General features: G+C 44.2%; 1 protein-coding gene across 7 annotated transcripts in view; it reads right to left on the bottom strand.

Annotated features, from left to right (window-relative positions):
- The window catches only part of nalcn (sodium leak channel, non-selective), a 294,913-nt gene that overhangs the window by 115,808 nt on the left and 157,950 nt on the right, over positions 1-21,155 (bottom strand). For all 7 annotated transcript variants that reach the window (XM_071341958.1, XM_071341956.1, XM_071341957.1 and 4 more), the window contains one exon: positions 12,335-12,526. In XM_071341958.1, coding sequence (XP_071198059.1) covers positions 12,335-12,526 — 192 coding nt within the window. The remainder of the gene's footprint in view (positions 1-12,334; positions 12,527-21,155) is intronic.

The raw sequence follows: 21,155 nt of genomic DNA, 5'->3' as shown, positions 1-21,155 counted from the left end.
CAAAATGTCCAGATGACAGTTTTACGATGCTGATAAAGAAAGCTCCTTTACAGACGGTCCCTAACCACACATTCATTCTCAAGATACTGCTTAATTCTGCAGGAGTTAATATTATATATTAGGGTATGTGAGAGGTTATAGACCTACAGTCAGTGTCCAGATTTCAGTTCAGCTACTATCCATTTAACTCATCTGAACAGTAGGCCTACCGCTCCCTTGACATACAATTTTGAAATCCCCGTCTTGTGACTGTCAAATGTTTATAGCGCCTCACAATCATCACTCATAACATAGCTGATGCTACACTATATATACAAAAATATGTGGACATCACTTCAACTTAGTGAGTTTGGCTATTTCAGCCACACCCCTTGCTGACAGGTGTATAAAATTGAGCACACAGTCATGCAATCGCCGTAGACAAACATTGGCAGAAGAATGGCCTTACTGAAGACCTCAGTGACTTTCAATATGGCGCTGTCATAGGATGCCACTTTTCCATCAAGCCAGTTCGTCAAATTTTTTGCCCTGCTAGAGCTGCCCCGGAAAACTGTAAGTGCTGTTATTGTGAAGTGGAAACGTCTAGGAGAAACAACGGCTCAGCCGTGAAGCGGTAGGCCACATAAGCACACAGAACGTGACCGCCGAGCACTGAAGCGTGAAAAAAACTGTCCTTTGTTGCAATACTCACTACCGAGTTCCAAACTGCCTCCAGAAGAAACATCAGCACAAGAACTGTTTGTCGGGAGCTTCATGAAATGGGTTTGCATGGCCGAGCAGACGCACACAAGCCTAAGATCACCATGCACAATGCCAAGCGTAGGCTGGAGTGGTGTAAAGCCACACCATTAGACTCTGTAGCAGTGGAAACACGTTCTCTGGCGTGATGAATCACCCTTCACCATCTGGAAATCCGACGGACAAATCTGGGTTTGGCGGATGCCAAGAGAACGCTACCTGCCCCAACGCATAGTGCCAACTTTAAAGTTTGGTGGAGGAGGAAAAATGTTCTGGGGCTGTTTTTCATGGTTCGGGCTAAGCCCCTTAGTTCCAGTGAAGGGAAATCTTAACGCTACAGCATACAATGACATGCTAGAGGATTCTGTGCATACAACTTTGTGGCAACAGTTTGGGGAAGGCCCTTTCAACAGAAATGGTTTGTCGAGATCGGTGTGGAAGAACTTGACTGGCCTGCTAAGAGCCCTGACCTCAACCCTATCCAACACCTTTGGGATGAATTGGAAAGACGATTGTGAGCCAGGCCTAATTGTCCAACATCAGTGCTCGACCTCACTAATGCTCTTGTGGCTGAATGGAAGCAAGTCCCTGCGGCAATGTTCCAACATCTAGTGGAAAGCCTTCCCAGAAGAGTGGAGGCTGTAATAGCAGCGAAGGGGGGACCAAGTCAATATTAGTACCGATGATTTTGGAATTAGATGTTTGACGAGCAGGTGTCCACATACTTTTGTTCATGTAGTGTATCATCCCTTTCACCAAATCTTACTGTTCTGGCCCTCCCTTGTCCTTATTTTCAACTCTCCATTTAGCAGTTTTTCTCTTATTAAATTAAACTCCGGCATTGTCCATTTTGCCTCAGTGGATACACGTTAACTTTATCTGCCCAAGTTCCCAAAAGCATTTGGCAATTGCTGTGTATGTGGCATGCTACAGTTAGGCCCTAAAGCTTATGCTTACACTACAAACCAAAGCCAGGTAAAAATTAAGAAAAAAAGCCTCAATGTAGCCTATAGATATGAACTGCATAAGAATTTAATGCATTTTTTCTCTTTATTCAACCCATCCGCCACCCACCCACCCTTCATCCACACAATATTTCATGACCCTAAATCTGCCCGCCTTACAGATATAACCACGGGGAATGTGGGTTATAAATTAACGTGTGCATCACTAGTGTGTGTGTGTGTGTGTGTGTGTACGAGTGTGTATGTGCACTTGTGTGGATGTGTCCGTGAATGCATGCATGTATATTTGTGTGTCTGATACACACCCCCAAGGGTGCTATGACTTGGAGACTTGGCCCCATGTCCATTCCCAGTCTGTTTGTAGGTCAGATGAAGGTCAGCTGATTCCCTGTGCCTTCAGGGCCTATTGTAAGGCTCAATCCTAATACCCCCTTAGCCCTCCCCCTCGTTTTCGAGTCTCCTTCGGTGAGGGAGTGTCCCTCAAACGGAGCTATTAGTTATAGAGAGAGATAAATAACCCTTGCAAATGGGAAATCACTACATCACTCGCGCACAGCAGAATCCACCAGGATAGCCTACCACGGAATTCATAGACGGATGTGTACCAAACTCATTAAAAGTGGCAGTAATAAAGCATCTCTTGAAAAAGCCAAACCTTGACGCAGAAAATAAAATAAAAATATCGGCCTATATCGAATCTCCCATTCCTCTCAAGAATTTTTGAAAAAGCTGTTGTGCAGCAACTTACTGCCTTTCTGAAGACAAACAATGTAAACAAAATGCTTCAGTCTGGTTTTAGACCCCATGTCACGCCCTAACCTTAGTTATCTATGTTTTCTTTATTATTTTGGTTAGGTCAGGGTGTGACGAGGGTGGGTATGCTAGTTTTGTATTGTCTAGGGTTTTTGTAAGTCTAGGATATGTAGGTCTAGGTGATGTGTAGGTTTATGGTGGCCTGATATGGTTCCCAATCAGAAGCAGCTGTTTATCGTTGTCTCTGATTGGGGATCATATTTAGGTAGCCATTTTCCCTTTTGTGTTCATGGGTTCTTGTCTATGTGTAGTTGCTTGTTAGCACTCATTTTGCATAGCTTCACGGTTATTTTTGTTCTTTTGTTAGTTTTGTTCAGTGTTCATTCTTATAATAAAGAAGAATGTACGCATACCACTCTGCGCCTTGGTCTCCTCCTTTTGACGGCCGTGACAGAAGAACCCACCACAAAAGGACCAAGCAGCGTGTTAAGGAGGAATGGACCTGGGAGAAGATCTTGTACAGAGCAGGACCCTGGATGCAGGCTGGGGAGTATCGCCTTCCGAGGGAGGAAATAGAGGCAGCTAAAGCGGAACGGCGATATTACGAGGAGAAATACCAACGAGGTAGGCCACAGAAACCCCAATACGTTTTTTTGGGGGGGGCACATAGAGCCAGTCAGGGAGTCGGATGAGGAGTTCGAAGCACGATTCCGGAGAGAGGTGCTAGCATGGAGAGCGCTACAGAGCAGGCGTGCTGGGTAGCGTGTGACTGGTCAGACACCGTGTTATGCAGTGATGCGCACGGTGTCTCCAGTTCGCATTCATAACCCTGTGCGCTCTATTCCAGCTCTTCGCACTTGCCGGGCTCAAGTGAGCATCCAGCCAGGACGCATTGTGCCAGCTATACGCTCTATATCTCCAATGTGCCTCCACAGTCCAGTACGTCATGTGCCTCCTCTCTGCACTCGCCCTGAGGTGCGTGTCCCCATCCTGGTACCACCAGTGCCGGCACCACACATCAGGCCTCCAGTGCGCTTCCACAGTCCAGTACGGCCTGTGCCTCTTCCCCGCACTCGCCCTGAGGTGCGTGTCCTCAGCCCGGTACCACCAGTTCCGGCACCACGCATAAGACCTCCAGTACACCTCCACAGTCCAGTACGTCATGTGCCTCCTCTCTGCACTCGCCCTGAGGTGCGTGTCCCCATCCTGGTACCACCAGTGCCGGCACCACACATCGGGCCTCCAGTGCGCTTCCACAGTACAGTACGGCCTGTGCCTCTTCCTCGCACTCGCCCTGAGGTGCGTGTCCTCAGCCCGGTATCACCAGTTCCGGCACCACGCATCAGGCCTCCAGTGCGCTTCCACAGTCCGGTACGGCCTGTGCCTCTTCCCCGCACTCGCCCTGAGGTGCGTGTCCTCAGCCCGATACCACCAGTTCTGGCATCACGCATCAGGCCTCCGGTGCGCTTCCATAGTCAAGAGCTTCCGGCGACAGTTCCCAGTCCAGAGCTTCCGGCGACAGTTCCCAGTCCAGAGCTTCCGGCGACATTTCACAGTCCGGAATCTCCAACGACGGTCCACAGTCCGGAACCTACAACGACGGTCCACAGTCCGGAACCTCTAACGACGGTCCACAGTCCGGAACCTCTAACGACGGTCCACAGTCCGGAACCTCTAACGACGGTCCACAGTCGGGAACCTCCAACGACGGTCCACAGTCGGGAACCTCCAACGACGGTCCACAGTCCGGAACCTCCAACGACGGTCCACAGTCCAGAACCTCCAACGACGGTCCACAGTCCGGAACCTCCAACGACGGTCCACAGTAAGGAAACTCCAACAACGGTCCACAGTCCAGAACCTCCTGAGACGGTCCACAGTCCGGAACCTCCTGAGACCGTCCACAGTATGGAACCTCCTGAGACGGTCCACAGTCCGGAACCTTCTGAGACGGTACGCAGTCCGGAACCTCCTGAGACGGTCCGCAGTCCGGAACCTCCTGAGACGGTCCGCAGTCCGGAACCTCCTGAGACGGTCCGCAGTCCGGAACCTCCTGAGACGGTCCGCAGTCCTGAACCTCCTGAGACGGTCCGCAGTCCGGAACCTCCTGAGACGGTCCGCAGTCCTGAGTCTCCAGCGACGGTCTGCAGTCCAGAGCTTCCAGCGACGGTCTGCAGTCCAGAGCTTCCAACGACGGTCGGCAGTCCAGAGCCTCCAGCGAGGAGGACCAAGGCTCTGCGCCTTGGTCCAATCATTCTAACGACCCTGACAAATTATACACTGGAGTTGCTTACCAAGACGACACTGAATATTCCTGAGTGGCCTAGTTACAGTTTTGACTTAAATTGGCTTGAAAATGACTGTCTAGCAATGATCAACAGCCAACCAAGAATGTGCAAATATTGTACAATCCAGGTGTGCAAAGCTCTTACGGACTTACCAAGAAAGAGTCAAAGCTGTAATTGCTTCCAAAGGCGATTATAACGTATTTACTCAGGGGTGTCAATACTCACGTAAATGAGGCATTTCTGTAATTAAAATTTCAATAAATGTGCAAACATTTCTAAAAACATGTTTTCACATTGTCAGGATGTGTGTAGATGGGTTCATTTTTTCCATATTTAATCGATTTTGAATTCAGGCCGTAAAACAACAGAACATGGAATTTGTCCAGGGTTATTAATGTTATTAATGCTTTCTGATGGCACTGTAGGCATACATGTTTTCATCCACCGCAAAAGATTTAGTTAGCTATGTTACGTCAACTGCATTGCATGACACATACAGTATCGTCCATCCTTAATGTGAACGTTAGCCTACTACAATAAAGAACAATGAAAGTGATTGACTTGCTGTTTTTGAAATGAACAGCAAGGCTTAGAAAAGTACTTATTCAATTTTGCAATGAATGCTTTGGCTCGCTAGACTTTGTATCCAATGAGTTTCCCAAGATGACAGTCTGGTTTGCAATTGCTGGTTTGCTAAGGCGTCCCTAAAATATCAAACAACACAAATGACACTTCATACAAATGTTAAACACTTATATAGCAAGCTAAATGTATAGCTAGCTGGCTAATGTTAGCAAGTCAATTAACTTTATGACAACAAAATATGCATCATCTTTTGTCTCCGCATTAGTTTCAAGTTTCATTACTTGTATGTACAGGATACACCATCCAACAAAATGCTTACTTGCAGGTTCCTTCTCAACAATGCAACAAAAATAAGAAATAAGAAAAGATAAGAATATGAACTTAAGTAAAATGGCTCAATAGCAGGGAAGCAGCCATAGATGCCACCTGGCAGCTTTGTGAGTATTCACTCTTTTGAGAGTTTCACTCATGTCGTCCTCGGACAGCGAAAGCACCTGGTCGTCTGGAGCAGCGAGAATCTTCCTAGATGGAACAGTATTGTCTGCCTTTAAGCGAGGATAGAATGTGTTAAGCTTGTCTGGGTGGATTTGCCTTTGTAGTCCGTGATAGTCTGCAGACCTTGCCACATGCTTCGCCGAATCCACTAATTTGAAGGGTTGTCCACAGTGTATTTATTTTTTTTGTTTGTTTATTTATTATTTTTATTACATTTTATCCCCTTTTCTCCCCAATTTTCGTGGTATCCAATCGCTAGTAATTACTATCTTGTCTCATCACTACAACTCCCGTACGGGCTCGGGAGAGACGAAGGTCGAAAGCCACGCGTCCTCCGAAGCACAACCCAACCAAGCCGCACTGCTTCTTAACACAGCGCGCCTCCAACCCGGAAGCCAGCCGTACCAATGTGTCGGAGGAAACACCGTACACCTGGCCCCCTTGGTTAGCGCGCACTGCGCCCGGCCCGCCACAGGAGTCGCTGGAGCGCGATGAGACAAGGATATCCCTACCGGCCAAACCCTCCCTAACCCGGACGACGCTAGCCCAATTGTGCGTCGCCCCACGGACCTCCTGGTCGCGGCCGGCTGCGACAGAGCCTGGGCGCGAACCCAGAGACTCTGGTGGCGCAGCTAGCACTGCGATACAGTGCCCTAGACCACTGCGCCACCCGGGAGGCGCTACAGTGTATTTCTTATTCTTACTAGTGAATAAAATAAAGTTGGATTTTTTAACATTTAAAGATCATTTGTTTATCGGGAACAATTCAGAAAATTTGGCCATGCCTGAGTTGGCTTCATTAATTAGTGAGTCAAAATGATTGTGTGATAAAATCAAATTGGTATCAGCAATGAAAGGTTAAAGAGAATGGGAAGTACAGTAGAAGACACAGCAGCAAGGTCATTGATATAGATTAGGAATAACAAAGGTCCAATTGTCGAACCCTGTGGCACACCACAGCATATCTTGGCCCTGGTAGATGCACAGCCGTTTGCATAAGCACATTTGCTCTATTGTAAACATAACTATATAGCTAATTATATATAAAATCATGAAAAATGTAATAATGCAATTTACAAAAGTAATATTTCATGATCAACCGTGTCAAATGCTTTGGATGTATAAAAAAATAGGCCAAGAGTGTCTTCATTGCTGTTCAGTTGAGTAGTTTTTACGAAAACAATATTGGTGTTCATATAGAATACAGTGTTGATTTACAGTGCCTTTGGAAAGTATTCAGACCCCTGAGCTTTTTCCACATTTTGTTTCTACTTTTGGGGGGATTTTTGAAAAACACGATAGTACAGATTTTTGGCAATAATTTGTAAAAGATCTAGGATCCCCAAATTTATAAAGGGGGATAACTTTGGCCGTTTTCAAATCTTTAGGAACAATACCAGTTTGCATTGGTTTGGTAAAGAGTCACCAATCTCATCATGACCTGCTGCCGATATCTTTAAGTTACAAATGACTTCCATCACCTTCATCACATCAGGAGGATCAAACTGAAGAAGAGTTGGGAAATGTCATTGAATGTAATCCAAGGAATTTCCATCAGTTTTCTCTATTTTACGTAATTTAAAGACGTGAGAAAAGTAAGCAGACTCCGCATCGGCCTGATAATAAAGAATTTCCCAAGAAATAGCATCAATCAACATCTAAACGTGCTCACAATTACATTTGTTAAATATTATACTTTTAATCCTACTAATCATTCCCATCTGGTAATTTCCAGCTGCCAGAGATGTGGAAAATTGGAAAGTGGTCAGAAATCTTAAAGTATACCTGTATCAGCCACATTATTCAAATAATTTTTACAAATATTATCAATAAGGGTGGCATATGAACTGATCACTCTTGTGGGCTTATAGATGAGGGGATACAGATAGCTGGAGTATAAAGTATTCAACAAGTAAGACGTCAGTTAGTGGTATATAAGTTTATGTTGTAATCACCCAATAGAAAACTAATGTTATCGTCATTATTAATCAAATCCAAGGTTGATGCAAAAATATAAATACAACTACCAATTTCAGAATTGGGTGGTTGATAGATGCATCCAATTACCACTGTTTTTCAACCATAAAATGAACAGGAGGGAATTTCTATAAAAAGAGATTCAACATCAATGTTATCAGACCTAAGTGCAAGTTCTTTTCTTAGAAATAATTGAAAACGTTAATGAACAAAAATGGCTATTCCGCCTCCCACACTTGAGGCATTATAAGGAGATTTGTCTCTTTAGTCAACCATGTTTCTGAAAGGGCAACAATGGAAAATGAATGATTGAGAGAAGACAGATAATGAACAAGGTGGTCATGATTTTTAGGAAGACTGAACATTCAAATCAAATAAGTTTGTCTTACATGCTGACTACTCCGCTCGGGTCGCGTGCGCGAACGTTGCAAAATAAATATAGAAATCTATATTATTAAATTATTGCAACAACACTGCCAACGATCGTCTGCGTTGCCAAGGGCTAAAATAGAAGTCAGTTCTATTTGTGACGCAGATCGCGCTGCAGGTACCCAAAATAAATGTATGTACGTTGGCGCATGATGGCACACACCCACAGCCGGTTTGGGTTCCGTGTTAGAATTAGATAAACTGCTATACAGGTTGTTAAATTGCTTAACATTATAGTAATCGCAAGTGATAGACTCATCTCTGGTAAATCTCAGGAAATTAGAATCTAGATCAACACAATCATTATATTTATCGTTCGCTTCATTAATATCTAACGGGTTCAAGACCATGTTATCAGGGTTGACGTCCTGTCCAACTGAGAGAGATACACAGTCGGAATCATCCAGAAAATGGAACAGAAACATAGAAGTGCATATCTCCCATGTCCAATACAACCATAGATCTGTGTTAGTTTTATCAATAGGAGTGAACTTCCTTTGGAATGCACATTGACACAGTTCACATAACACAACTGAAGACTTCAGAGGGTAATGACGTTTTGAGAAATGTGTGTTTTTGGTCATGAGGTTACGTGAAACACACCAACAAAGTAGAATAAATCATGTGTGTGTGTGTGTGTCAAATCATTGGACTATAGCAGATTCACTTGCCATAGGGCTATGAGACGGGGGTGAACAACCCGCTGATCATACTTTTGTTCCTCAATTAGTCGTGGCAGCAGTTCCTTTCTTTTGAGGCGTACCTTTCCAGAGGAGTCTTCATTGGTGGAGATATTGTTTCCCTTCAGGCACTTGGCTAATCTGAGAATCTCCTCCTTGTCTTTGAACCTGAGCAGTTTCACCACTATAAATTTGGGCCGTCCTTCGGGGAAGAAAGTGCCATTCCTATGCGCCCTCTCCATCTCGATGAGTTTGGGATCCGGTTTGAGTTGATTTGCCAGGAGTTTCTTGGCCAGGACTTCTGTGCTATGCCAAGTTTTAGTCTTTACGTCCTCAATTACATCGATCAAAATGTTATTGCACCTCGAGTGGTTTTCGAGGTAGTCTCCTTTGGAAGAGTGCTTGTCAAGTGTTGTTTGGAAAATTGCGAAATCCTCAGACATGGTTTTGAATGTGGTCTGGCTGGTGACATTCACGCCCTTTAGCTCCTCCCCCTCCGACTGCGTAAAATCCAAACTCTGTTTAAATTCCATTACATTCTTAAACAGATCTTCAACCCTTTTGTTGGTAGAATGCATAGAGATACAGGAAGGACTTAAAGTTATTTTCCTGCAAATCTATTAAATCTTCATAGATCTCTTTGCAGTGTTTTTCTGTCTAGTATTAGACATGCAACAATCTTTTTGTGAGCTAAAATTAGTTCACAAACACAACCCGCGTCCCGAAAACAAGCACCGCCAGCGAAATGGCAAACACAACCCGCGTCCCGAAAACAAGCATCGCCAGTGAAATGGCAAACACACAAAAGCAACACACACTTGATCACACATGCACCAGTAAAATAAACAGAGAGAAAGAGGATAACTTGCTCACTGTATGGATCCCGGCTGCAGAAGTTACAGAGGGTCAAAGTCATACGCCCAAGACATGCTAACCTCAGTCGTTACTGGTAAAGGTGAGAGCTTGGGGGTATGATCTTTGACCCTCTGTAACTTTGTCATTCATCGTGATTCACGATTCATTCAGGATTATCTGTAATCACGTTAGCATTCAGATGAAATGTTAAGAAACATATTATATTCTTATTTATAATAAAATTGTCTCCAAAATGACATGGTCGAGCTATTTTTTTTGAGAGGCAGGATATGGGTATGTACATCAATGTGATAATAACACGTGAATTCCCTTGGCATATAGTGGGGTCGGCATCTTAACATCAGAAACGCCAGGTCGTAGGGGCCTCCCGAGTGGCGCAGCAGTCTAAGGCACTGCATCGCAGTGTTTGAGGCATCACTACAGACCCAGGTTCGATCCCAGGCTGTGTCACAGCCGGCCGTGAACGGGAGACCCATGAGGTGGCGCACAATTGGCCCAGGGACGTACAGGTTAGGGGAGGGTTTGGCCGGCAGGGATTTCCTTGTCCCATCGCGCTATAGCTACTCCTTGTGGCCAGTCGGGCGCCTGCAAACTGACATCGGTCGCCAGCTGGACGGTGTTTCCTCCGACACATTGGTGCGGCTGGTTTCCAGGTTAAGTGAGCAGTGCGTCAAGGAGCAATGCAGCTTGGTTGGGTTGTGTTTCGGATGACGCATGGCTCTCGGCCTTCGCCTCTCCCAAGTCCGTAGGGGAGTTGCAGCGATGGGACAAGACCGTAACTACCAATTGGATATCACGAAATAGGAGTAAAAGCACAAAAAAAACAGAATAGCAGTCGAGTGTATGGTCCGTAAGTCATGTCTCTGTAAAAACGAAGTTACAGCATTCCCTGATGTACCTCTGCGATTGAAGCCTTGCACTGAGTTCAACGTTTATTTTCCAGCGATTGGACATTAGCCATCAAGATATTAGGAAGACGAGCCTGTCTTTTCATCCAAGCTTGGATCCTCTTTTCATTGCCGGTGGTAATCGTGGTCAGCAGCAACAGGTAAGCCCGCTGTGCATGGAGCAAAGAAGCTTATAAGAAGCTTAATAACTTCCCATTCATGATCCAGAACTGTTTTTTGGTCGTTGAAATGTATTGCACAGACATTCTGACCAAAGCATGATTTGTTAAGAAGTTATAACTACTTACATTTGCTTCCCTCCTAGTATATTTGTCTGTCATTTTTCCTGAAGCAACTCTCCAAACTTGGGTCGCAGAGCTTCATGGGAGTTTTGGTTACCACTCGAAAGAAAGTCTGCATCTCGATTCGCTTTGTTTGGAGGACCAACGAGAGGGCTGAAAAGGCACTACGTCTCGCTCAAACTTGAATTGGGACACCACTATGACACGATGGGGCTCGCGGGATCGCACAAAACAGAGATGGAGGGCTAAGGGGGTTATTGGAGATCGAGAATAAGACTGATCCCTCTCATGTCTTCTCCCCTCTGCTCCCCTCTCTTCTCCTCTCCTATATCTACACCCCAAGTCACTGCAGATAATGATAAACCCAGCAACAGGTCTATCCACGGGGGACATCATTAAATCTGATGTGTGTGCGGTGTGTATGCATTATGTGCCTGTGTGTGTGTGTGAGTGTGTCCATGCACTTGTGGTTGGTGTGAATCCATGTGTGAATCCATATGTGAGTGTGTTTGTGTGTGTGTATATGTCTGTGTGTGTGTATGTGAGTGTGTCCATGCACTTGTGGTTGGTGTGAATCCACGTGTGAATCCATATGTGAGTGTGTTTGTGTGTGTGTATATGTCTGTGTGTGTGTATGTGAGTGTGTCCATGCACTTGTGGTTGGTGTGAATCCACGTGTGAATCCATATGTGAGTTTGTGTGTGTGTGTATGTCCGTGTGTGCGTGTGTGTGGCCGTGTCCCCGGAAAAGAGAAGACGTAGAGCGGCATCTGTTTACGAGAACCACTCCAAGTCCCACTGTGCTGGAATCAGTGGAAGCGGGGAAAAATAGGGTGCGGGGGAGGGGGGGTGGATGAAAGGATGTGACTAATGAGAAAGAAAGAAGCTGATGAGCACTTAGAAATCAAAGGAGGTGGCGGTGGGCTCCACATCTGTCGACAAATTAAATACCACCACACTAGCATGATTTTCCTGACTTTTCCCAGATTTTTTAACACCTGTGCATCACGTGTTCAAGAAGAAAAGAATGGGTAGTGTTCAGTGGGGAGAGAATTGTGAGTTAATAGTGGGACCTGTTGTTATGCTACAGGTTCAGTTGCTCAGAAAATTACAATATCAGGAATTTGTACTGTAATATTAAACTCATCCCAATCATTGATTACCATAAGTGAATGAGTGTGTGTGTGAGTGAGTGAATGAGGTCTTACCCTAGATGTCAGTGAATGAGTTACAGCAGGCCTACATGATTCACTGAAGGATTAACATTAAAATGGGATCATAGATGCTTAGAACAGGTCTTATAATGCATTATGACTGCATCGTAACACACTATACCAGTTGTGCTTCCAATAACTCTTACTCTGGGAAAGGTGGTGAATCGGTCCAGTTCCTCCACGAAGCAGAACATCTGTAGACTGATGGCTGACATGACTATGAGCAGGCTCGCTGTGAACACCACCAAGCTGCCCAGCTTCTTACCGGGACCAAAGATCTTGTACACAAAGTCCTCTAGTGCCGGGGAGATCTTTATCAGACGCACCACTCGCAGTACCTGTGGAGAGAGAGGGGAAGGCTTTATATATATATGAGAGAGAGAGAGAGAGAGAGAGAGAGAGAGAGAGAGAGAGAGAGAGAATTTTGAGCCAAGTGTTCCCCTTTACAATGAATAAATAAGCATTTGGAGCACATGGAAATAAAGAAAGAGATGAGAAAAAGCATCTCAAATATGATAACACCAATGCATTTACTTCAAGTTATTGAGGATCAAAACATATTAGTCTAACGAGTCCAAAAGGTCTGACTTACAAGCAGACCTTCCAATGAAATGCTACCCAAAAGCTTTTCAGAAAACATTCTTAAGTACTGTGCATCCTCCTTGCCTTCCAATAACCGCAGAAAATACAATGCTGGTAGTTGATTAGACTGATCCCACATCTGTTTGTGCGGTCTTTTTAAATCCTATGGACATTGTTATGCCAAAAAGTATATTTGGTATGACATGAACGATACGAGTTGGGTACACAGCACAAACAGATATGGTATAGTTCATGTTTACCTGCTGTAAAAGTAACCCAAGGTTCCCACACCAAATGTAGAATACTGGTAGCGGTATAAAAACAACTATTACAGCCGTACTGACCTCCTGTGTTAACTTCCAGGTGAGTGTCTATAGAGGACAAAATGTAGACTGGTCCCAGATCTGTTTGTACTGTCTTGCCAACTCCTGTGGCCATTGGGACAAGATTTGGGATCAAATTAAAAAATGTTGTTCGTAATATGCATGTTTCTTTGGACTTCTAAATATTCCTTTGTCTTCTCACTGTTCCTTCCTTTGCTCCAAACAGCTGATGCATACTGATTGAACTCCGAATAGCATAATGACAATTTACTTTTTTTTAACCCCATCGACCCGTGTTTAACCTGTCTGGTGGTCAGAGATCAGAGGTCGGATCGTAGATCATCAAATCAAATCAAACTGCATTTGTCACATGTGCCGAAAACAAAGGGCGTAGACAACGGGGCCCGCTTTGTTATTGTTAATGTTTCAATTCTCGAGAAAGTCAAATGCATGCATTTGATTGGCTACTGTTCCCAGGCGGGAAACTTCTTGCTGACATGCCCTCTTGAAAGTGTCAACAAAATGAGTCGTGTGCATATTAGCGCAGAGATAATATTTTAACATAGCGGATTTGCTCACTAGCCTCGTGATACTTACCTCAGCCGTTCGACTCTTGCATGCAGCAAGTTTGCTTTTTCATTTTTTAAGCCTTAAGAAAGTATTCACAACCCTTGACTTTTTCCAAATGTTGTTGTGTTACAGCCTGAATTTAAAAAGGATTAAATTGAGATTTTGTGTGATAACAAATAACTTCAAAGTGGAATTATGTTTTTAAGACATTTTTTTTTAATTAATAAAAAAAGGAAACGTTGAAATGTCTTGAGTCAATAAGTATTCAAACCCTTTGTTAGGGCAAGCCTGACTAGGTTCAAGAGTAAACATTTGCTTAGCAAGTCACATAATAGGATGCATGGACTCACTCTGTGTGCAGTTAAACAGTTGAAAGAAAGAATAATAATAATAATATCCAATGGCATCCTTGATAGGCCATCTGCGTCTCCGTTTGCAAATGAATCCCAGAACAACAGCAAAGGATCTTGTGAAGATTCTGGAGGAAACAGGTCCAAAAGTATCTATATCCAGAGTAAAACGAGTTCTATATTGACATAACCTGAAAGGCCGCTCAGCAAAGAAGCCACTGCTCCAAAACCGCCATAAAAAAGCCAGACTACGGTTTGCAATTGCACATTGGGACAAAGATTGTACTTTTTGGAGAAATGTCCTCTGGTCTGATGAAACTAAAATGTAACTGTTTGGCCATAATGACCATTGTTATGTTTGGAGGAAAAAGGGGGAGGCTTGCAAGCCAAAGAACACCATCCCAACCGTGAAGCATGGGGGTGGCAGCATCATGTTGTGTGGGTGCTTGCTGCAGGAGGGACTGGTGCACTTCACAAAATATATGGCATCATGAGGTTGGAAAATTATGTGGATATATATTGAAGCAACATTTCAAGACATCAGTCAGGAAGTTAAAGCTTCGAAATGGACAATGACCCCAAGAATACTTCCAAAGTTGTGGCAAAATGGCTTAAGGACAACAACGTCAAGGTATTGGAGTGGCCATCACAAAGCCCTGTCCTCAATCGTATAGAAAATGTTGGGGCCGAACTGGAAAAGTGTGTGTGAGAAAGGAGGCCTACAAACCTGACTCAGTTACATCAGCTTTGTCAGGAGGAATGGGCCAAAATGCACCCAACAATTTGTGGGAAGCTTGTGGAAGGCTATCCAAAACATTTGACCAAAGTTAAACAATTTAAAGGCAATGCTACCAAACACTAATTGAGTGTACAGTTGTGGCGAAAAGTTTTGAGAATGACACAAATATTAATTTTCACAAAGTCTGCTGCCTCAGATTGTATGATGGCAATTTGCATATACTCCAGAATGTTATGAAGAGTGATCAGAGGAATTGCAAAGTCCCCCCAAAACATTTCCATTGCATTTCAGCCCTGCCACAAAAGGACCAGCTGACATCATGTCAGTGACTCTCTTGTTAACACAGGTGTGAGTGTTGACGAGGACAAGGCTGAAAATCACTCTGTCATTCTGATTGAGTTCGAATAACAGACTGGAAGCTTCAAAAGGAGGGTGGTGCTTGGAATCATTGTTCTTCCTCTGTCAACCATGGTTACCTGCAAGGAAACACGTGCCGTCATCATTGCTTTAAACAAAAAGGGCTTCACAGGCAAGGATATTGCTGCCAGTAAGATTGCACCTAAATCAACCATTTATCGGATCATCAAGAACTTCAAGGAGAGCGGTTCAATTGTTGTGATGAAGGCTTCAGGGCGCCCAAGAAAGTCCAGCAAGCGCCAGGACCGTCTCCTAAAGTTGATTCAGCTGCGGGATCGGGGCACAACCAGTACAGAGCTTGCTCAGGAATGTCAGCAGGCAGGTGTGAGTGCATCTGCACGCACAGTGAGGCGAAGACTTTTGGAGGATGGCCTGGTGTCAAGAGGGGCAGCAAAGAAGCCACTTCTCTCCAGGAAAAACATCAGGGAAAGACTGATATTCTGCAAAAGGTACAGGGATTGGACTGCTGAGGACTGGGGTAAAGTAATTTTCTCTGATGAATCACCTTTCCAATTGTTTGGGGCATCCGGAAAAAAGCTTGTCCGGAGAAGACAAGGTGAGCGCTACCATCAGTCCTGTGTCATGCCAACAGTAAAGCATCCTGAGACCATTCATGTGTGGGGTTGCTTCTCAGCCAAGGGAGTGGCCTCACTCACATTTCTGCCTCAGAACACAGCCATGAATAAAGAATGGTACCAACACATTCTCAGAGAGCAACTTCTCCCAACCATCCAGGAACAGTTTGGTGACGAACAATACCTTTTCCAGCATGATGGGGCACCTTGCCATAAGGCAAAAGTGATAACTAAGTGGCTAGGGGAACAAAACATCGATATTTTGGGTCCATGGCCAGGAAACTCCCCAGACCTTAATCCCATTGAGAACTTGTGGTCAATCCTCAAGAGGCGGGTGGACAAACAAAACCCCACAAATTCTGACAAACTCCAAGCATTGATTATGCAAGAATGGGCTGCCATCAGTCAGGATGTGGCCCAGAAGTTAATTGACAGCATGACAAGGTGGATAGCAGAGGTCTTGAAAAAGAAGGGTCAACACTGCAAATATTGACTCTTTGCATCAACTTCATGTAATTGTCAATAAAAGCCTTTGACACTTATGAAATTCTTGTAATTATACTTCAGTATTCCATAGTAACATATGACAAAAATATCTAAAGACACTGAAGCAGCAAACTTTGTGGAAATTAATATTTGTGTCATTCTCAAAACTTTTGGTCACAACTGTATGTAAACTTCTGACCCACTGGGAATGTGATGAAAGAAATAAAAGCTGAAATAAATCCGTCTCTCTACTATTATTCTGACATTTCACATTAAAGTTTCACATTAAAATAAAGTGGTGATCCTAACTGAACTAAGACAGGGAATTTTTACGAGGATTAAATGTCAGGAATTGTGTAAAAACTGAGTTTAAATGTATTTGGCCTAAGTGTATGTAAACTTCCAACTGTATATACAACGTGTATTAGGAAAATAACACTAACACCTGCCTGAGTTCCCCTACTGTAGCTGGTTGTCTCTCTTTCAAGGCCTGGACAGGAGCCACATCTGCTGGGTCCATGGTGTAATTGTTTTTTGACGCCATCCTGCCTAGGAACCTCACTTTAGCCCTGAACATTTCACATTTCTTAGCAGTGAGCATGATGCCATGCTGTTGGTATCGAAGTAGGACTGTTTGGATGTGTCTGACTTACTCATCAAAGGACTGTCTGTGAACTAGGTTGTCGTCGAGATATGGCTGACAGATATCATCTATCGGACCCCACAGACACTCCTCCATGTTCTCTGGAACTCGGCCGGGGCGGAGCCGAAGGGAATCCTCACCCACTGATATAAGCCCCAGGGTGTGATGAAACCCCTGGTGAGGAAGCCACAGAGGCTATCTAACATGTCCTGTATTGTAGGGATGGGGTGTCTGTCTGGTACTGATTTCTGGTTCAGTTCTCTGTCGTCACGGCAGAGTCTTAAACGCCCATATTTCTTTCTGACACAGACAATGGGTGAAAAGTAGGGTGACTTATATTTTGTGATTCAGCCCCTGTTGATTAGATCCTGCAGGTACTCCTTCACCTTCGGTCTACTGGCTTTGGAACAGATATGTAAGTATTTTGTACAGGGGTCAGGTCTTTCAATCTGATGTGGATTTGGAGTGATGGAATACAACCTATATCATCCTCATTCTCTTGGCAGCGGCCTGTAGTTCAACGGTCAAGTGATCTGATACTAACGGAGGGTCCCATGTTTTGCTGTCTGGTGTAGAGCTAGCCTCCTCAGTCGTGGCTGTGGTATCTTCCTGTACTGAATACCATGTCTCATTTGTCTGTGTACGTGTCAGATTTTTCTCCACTGGCTCCCCTGCTGCTGGGTAAACCACTTAAACAGTATGCGTCACAAACTAGAACACGGAACTAGTGTGACACTGTGTTTGGTGGTGTTAACAACAGAAACAGGGATGGAGGATGAACAATCTTTTATCATAGTGATTAGCACTTCCAGTATGTGTAGACCTTCAGGCAGATGACGTGAGCTACTATTAGGGGAGAACAACATAGACTCTTTCTCAGTCTGTAAGTGCGTTCTACACCGAACAGTGGTATCTTGCCCTGGAGGAAGAACTGTCTTCCGTCTGCTTGTTTTCAATATGGCCACGTCACACCTTGATTTCCTCCTCTAGAGCAGTGGCGGTCACACACTGGCAGAATTCAATCGCCGAGAGAGCCGCCGCGTTAACCTCAAATTGAAATAACATACCTCAATTAAGAAGTTTTATCTGCTAATGTAATATTTTTGTATAAAATTACACTCGAAATACAGCACATAAAACAAATAGCCATGTGTTAAACACCTATTTTGAAGAGCAACATACTTAATAACCTGATGAGTGGAGGTGTACCTGATGCACCTTGACACTCCTCATACAATACTTGTACTGTGTCATTGCAATCATTGTAATGCAGTCCAGATGTGCATTGGTCAGTCTGTTCATGTGTTTTTCTCTTCACGAAGTTCATGGTTGAAAATGTTGATTCACAAGTATATGTGCTCACAAAAAATCACTTTTTGCACACACACTGCTTCAGAGCTGGGTACTCTGTGTCAGGAACCATGTTCCAGAAGTGGGAAAGACCGGTACCCATCTCAGCTTTCAGGGTGTCATTTCCCAGAAGTTCAACAACTTCACATTCCACTGCAGCACGGTCAGGGGAGAGGCCTGTGATAACTGGGGCCAGAGAAGACACTGGGACTTGGAAAAGGGTTCTCAATGACATGGAAAAACTCATTGTACTCCTGTACATCTTAGAATCTTGATTGCTATTGAAACATTACAAGTTGACCACTTGTACAAACAGCTGCATCACAGTCTTCAACTCTCTGTTCTTGAGTTGTGCAACAAGTACCTCCTGATATATGATGCAAAGAAACGCAGCAAAGTTGGGAACGCCCTCTCTCTTTCTCATCAGCCCGACAAGTCCCTTCTATTTGGGGCTCCATCAGGGCACACACGCAAGATTTTACCAGTTTAGATGGTTCCCATTCATAAAGGCCTGAAGTGCATTCAACATATCCTCTCCTCCCGTTTCACTTTGCAAGTAATACGCACAACATTTCTTCCCCATAAGACTCATCTTTAGGTGATGACATTTGTGCTTTCGTCCAATGCTAAGCTGAAACGCGGAGCCACTGACATATCCTCGTTTAGCTGCTTACCAATGTATTGTCCTATATCTTCAGCCCTTCTTATTAAGATTGTGTCCGATAGTTGTTGTATTTGCATGTTTGCTACTGAAGTCAGCACATTATTTATGCTGAAGACAAAAAGCACTCTTTCACTATGTCTGCAAAGGGTAAAGGCCTTCTTGTGCCTAGCCAAGAACCGCGTAATCTCATATACATTTCTCCGCAGCAGAGGTCGATCTGTTCATCCACTGTTGCTGTCCTTTTCAGCAAATCTAAATGACCCCTTTAAAAACCCGTGCACGTCTTCTTGCCAATTAAACAAAGTTGGTTTGTGGCATGAAGTACAAAGAGAAGTTATGTTGTCCATTTTTCTTGAAACATATTTTTACGGTTGGCTTTGTCACTCATTCAACTGACAAGCTAGCGTGGGGAAACTACAGCAGTGAGAGCTCGTGAAGCAACCACTAGAGCGAGCGGCCCCTTCTGCTGGACAAAGCCAGCACAACCACACTACTGTAAATAAATGATTAGCTAGAAATGAAAGTTAACCATATATTTCTGACTTGCTTACGAGCCCTTCCCAACAATGCAGTAAAAAAACATTGGAAAAAAGTAATAAAAACAAATAGTAACACAAGAGGAATAAAATACACAACAACTAAGCTTTACACTGAGTGTACAAAACATTAGGAACATGTGTTCTTTCCATGACATAGACTGACCACCAGGTGAATCCAGGTGAAAGCTATGATCCCTTATTGATATCACTTGTTAAATCCACTTCAAATCACTGTAAATGAACGGGAGGAGTTAGGTATAAAAAAAAAGATGTTTAAGCCTTGAGACAATTGAGGCATGGATTGTGTATGTGTGCCACTCAGAGGGTGAATGAACAAGACCAAATATTTAAGTGTCTTTGAACGGGGTACGGTAGTAGGTGCCAGGCGCACCGGTTTGAGTGTCAAGAACTGCAACGCTGCTGGATTTTTCACGCTCAACAGATTCCAGTGTGTATCAACAATGGTTCACCACTCAAAGGACATCCAGCCAACTTGACACAATTGTGGGAAGCATTGGAAACAACATGGGCCAGTATCCCTGTGGAACGCTTTTGACAACTTGTAGAGTCCATGCGCCGACCAATTGAGGCTGTTCTGTGGGGAAAAGGGAGTGCAACTCAATATTAGGAAGCTGTTCAGAATTATTTATACATGGAGTACCAGTACCAGATCAATGTGCAGGGGAATGAGGTACTTGAGATACATATGAACAGGAAGGCAGGGTTAAGTGACAAGGCATCAGGATAGAAAATAATAATAATAGTAAAAAAAAAAGAACAGAGTAGGGCGGCAGGTAGCCCAGTGGTTAAGAGCTTTGGGTTAGTAACCGAAGAGTCGCTGGTTTGAAATTCCGAGCCGACTAGGTGAAAACTCTTGACGATGTGCCCTTGAGCAAGGCACTTAACCCCAATTGCTCATGTAGGTCGAGAGTGTCTGCTAAATGACTAAAATGTAAATGTAAAATGAGTAGCAGCAGCATATGATGAGTGGGAAAGTGTGTGTGAGTGTGAATGTATGTGTGTTTGTGTTGTCGGTATACGTCTATGTGTTTTCGTATGTGAACGTGTGTGGGTTTTATGTTAGACTGTCAGTGTAGTGTGTGATAAACTAGTTGAGTATCTGGAGCAATCAGTATTTGGGGTTTGATTACAAGCTCAAAACGGCCAGAAACAAAGACTTTCTTCTGAAACTCGTCAGTCTATTCTTGTTCTGAGAAATGAAGATCTCGTACAACACCTTATACTACTCCCGTCACAGAACAGCACAAACTGGCTCTAACCAGAATAGAAAGAGGAGTGGGATATCCCGGTGCACAACTGAGCAAGAGGACAAGTACATTAGTGTCTAGTTTGAGAAACAGACGCCTCAGCTTCATTAAATAGTACCCGCAAAACACCAGTCTCAACGTCAACAGTGAAGAGGCGACTCCGGGATGCTGGCCTTCTAGGCAGAGTTGCAAAGAAAAAGCCATATCTCAGACTGACCAATAAAAATAAAATATTAAGATGGGTAAAAGCTTGGCCCCAGCGATGTACTGGGCCGTATGCACTACCCTCTGTAGTGCCTTGCGGTCAGAGGCCAAGCAGTTGCCATTCCAGGCGGTGATGCAAACCTTTAGGAACCTTTAGGATCCTCTGCAGATGTATAACTTTTTGAGTATCTGAGGACCCATGCCAAATCTTTTCAGTCTCCTGAGGGGGAATAGGAGTGGTCGTGCCCTCTTCACGA

The sequence above is a fragment of the Salvelinus alpinus genome, chromosome 14 (genome assembly GCF_045679555.1).
Source record: "Salvelinus alpinus chromosome 14, SLU_Salpinus.1, whole genome shotgun sequence".
Lineage (NCBI taxonomy): Eukaryota > Metazoa > Chordata > Actinopteri > Salmoniformes > Salmonidae > Salvelinus > Salvelinus alpinus.
The sequence above is the reverse complement of the archived record's forward strand: the minus strand, read 5'-3'. Positions and strand labels throughout refer to the sequence as shown.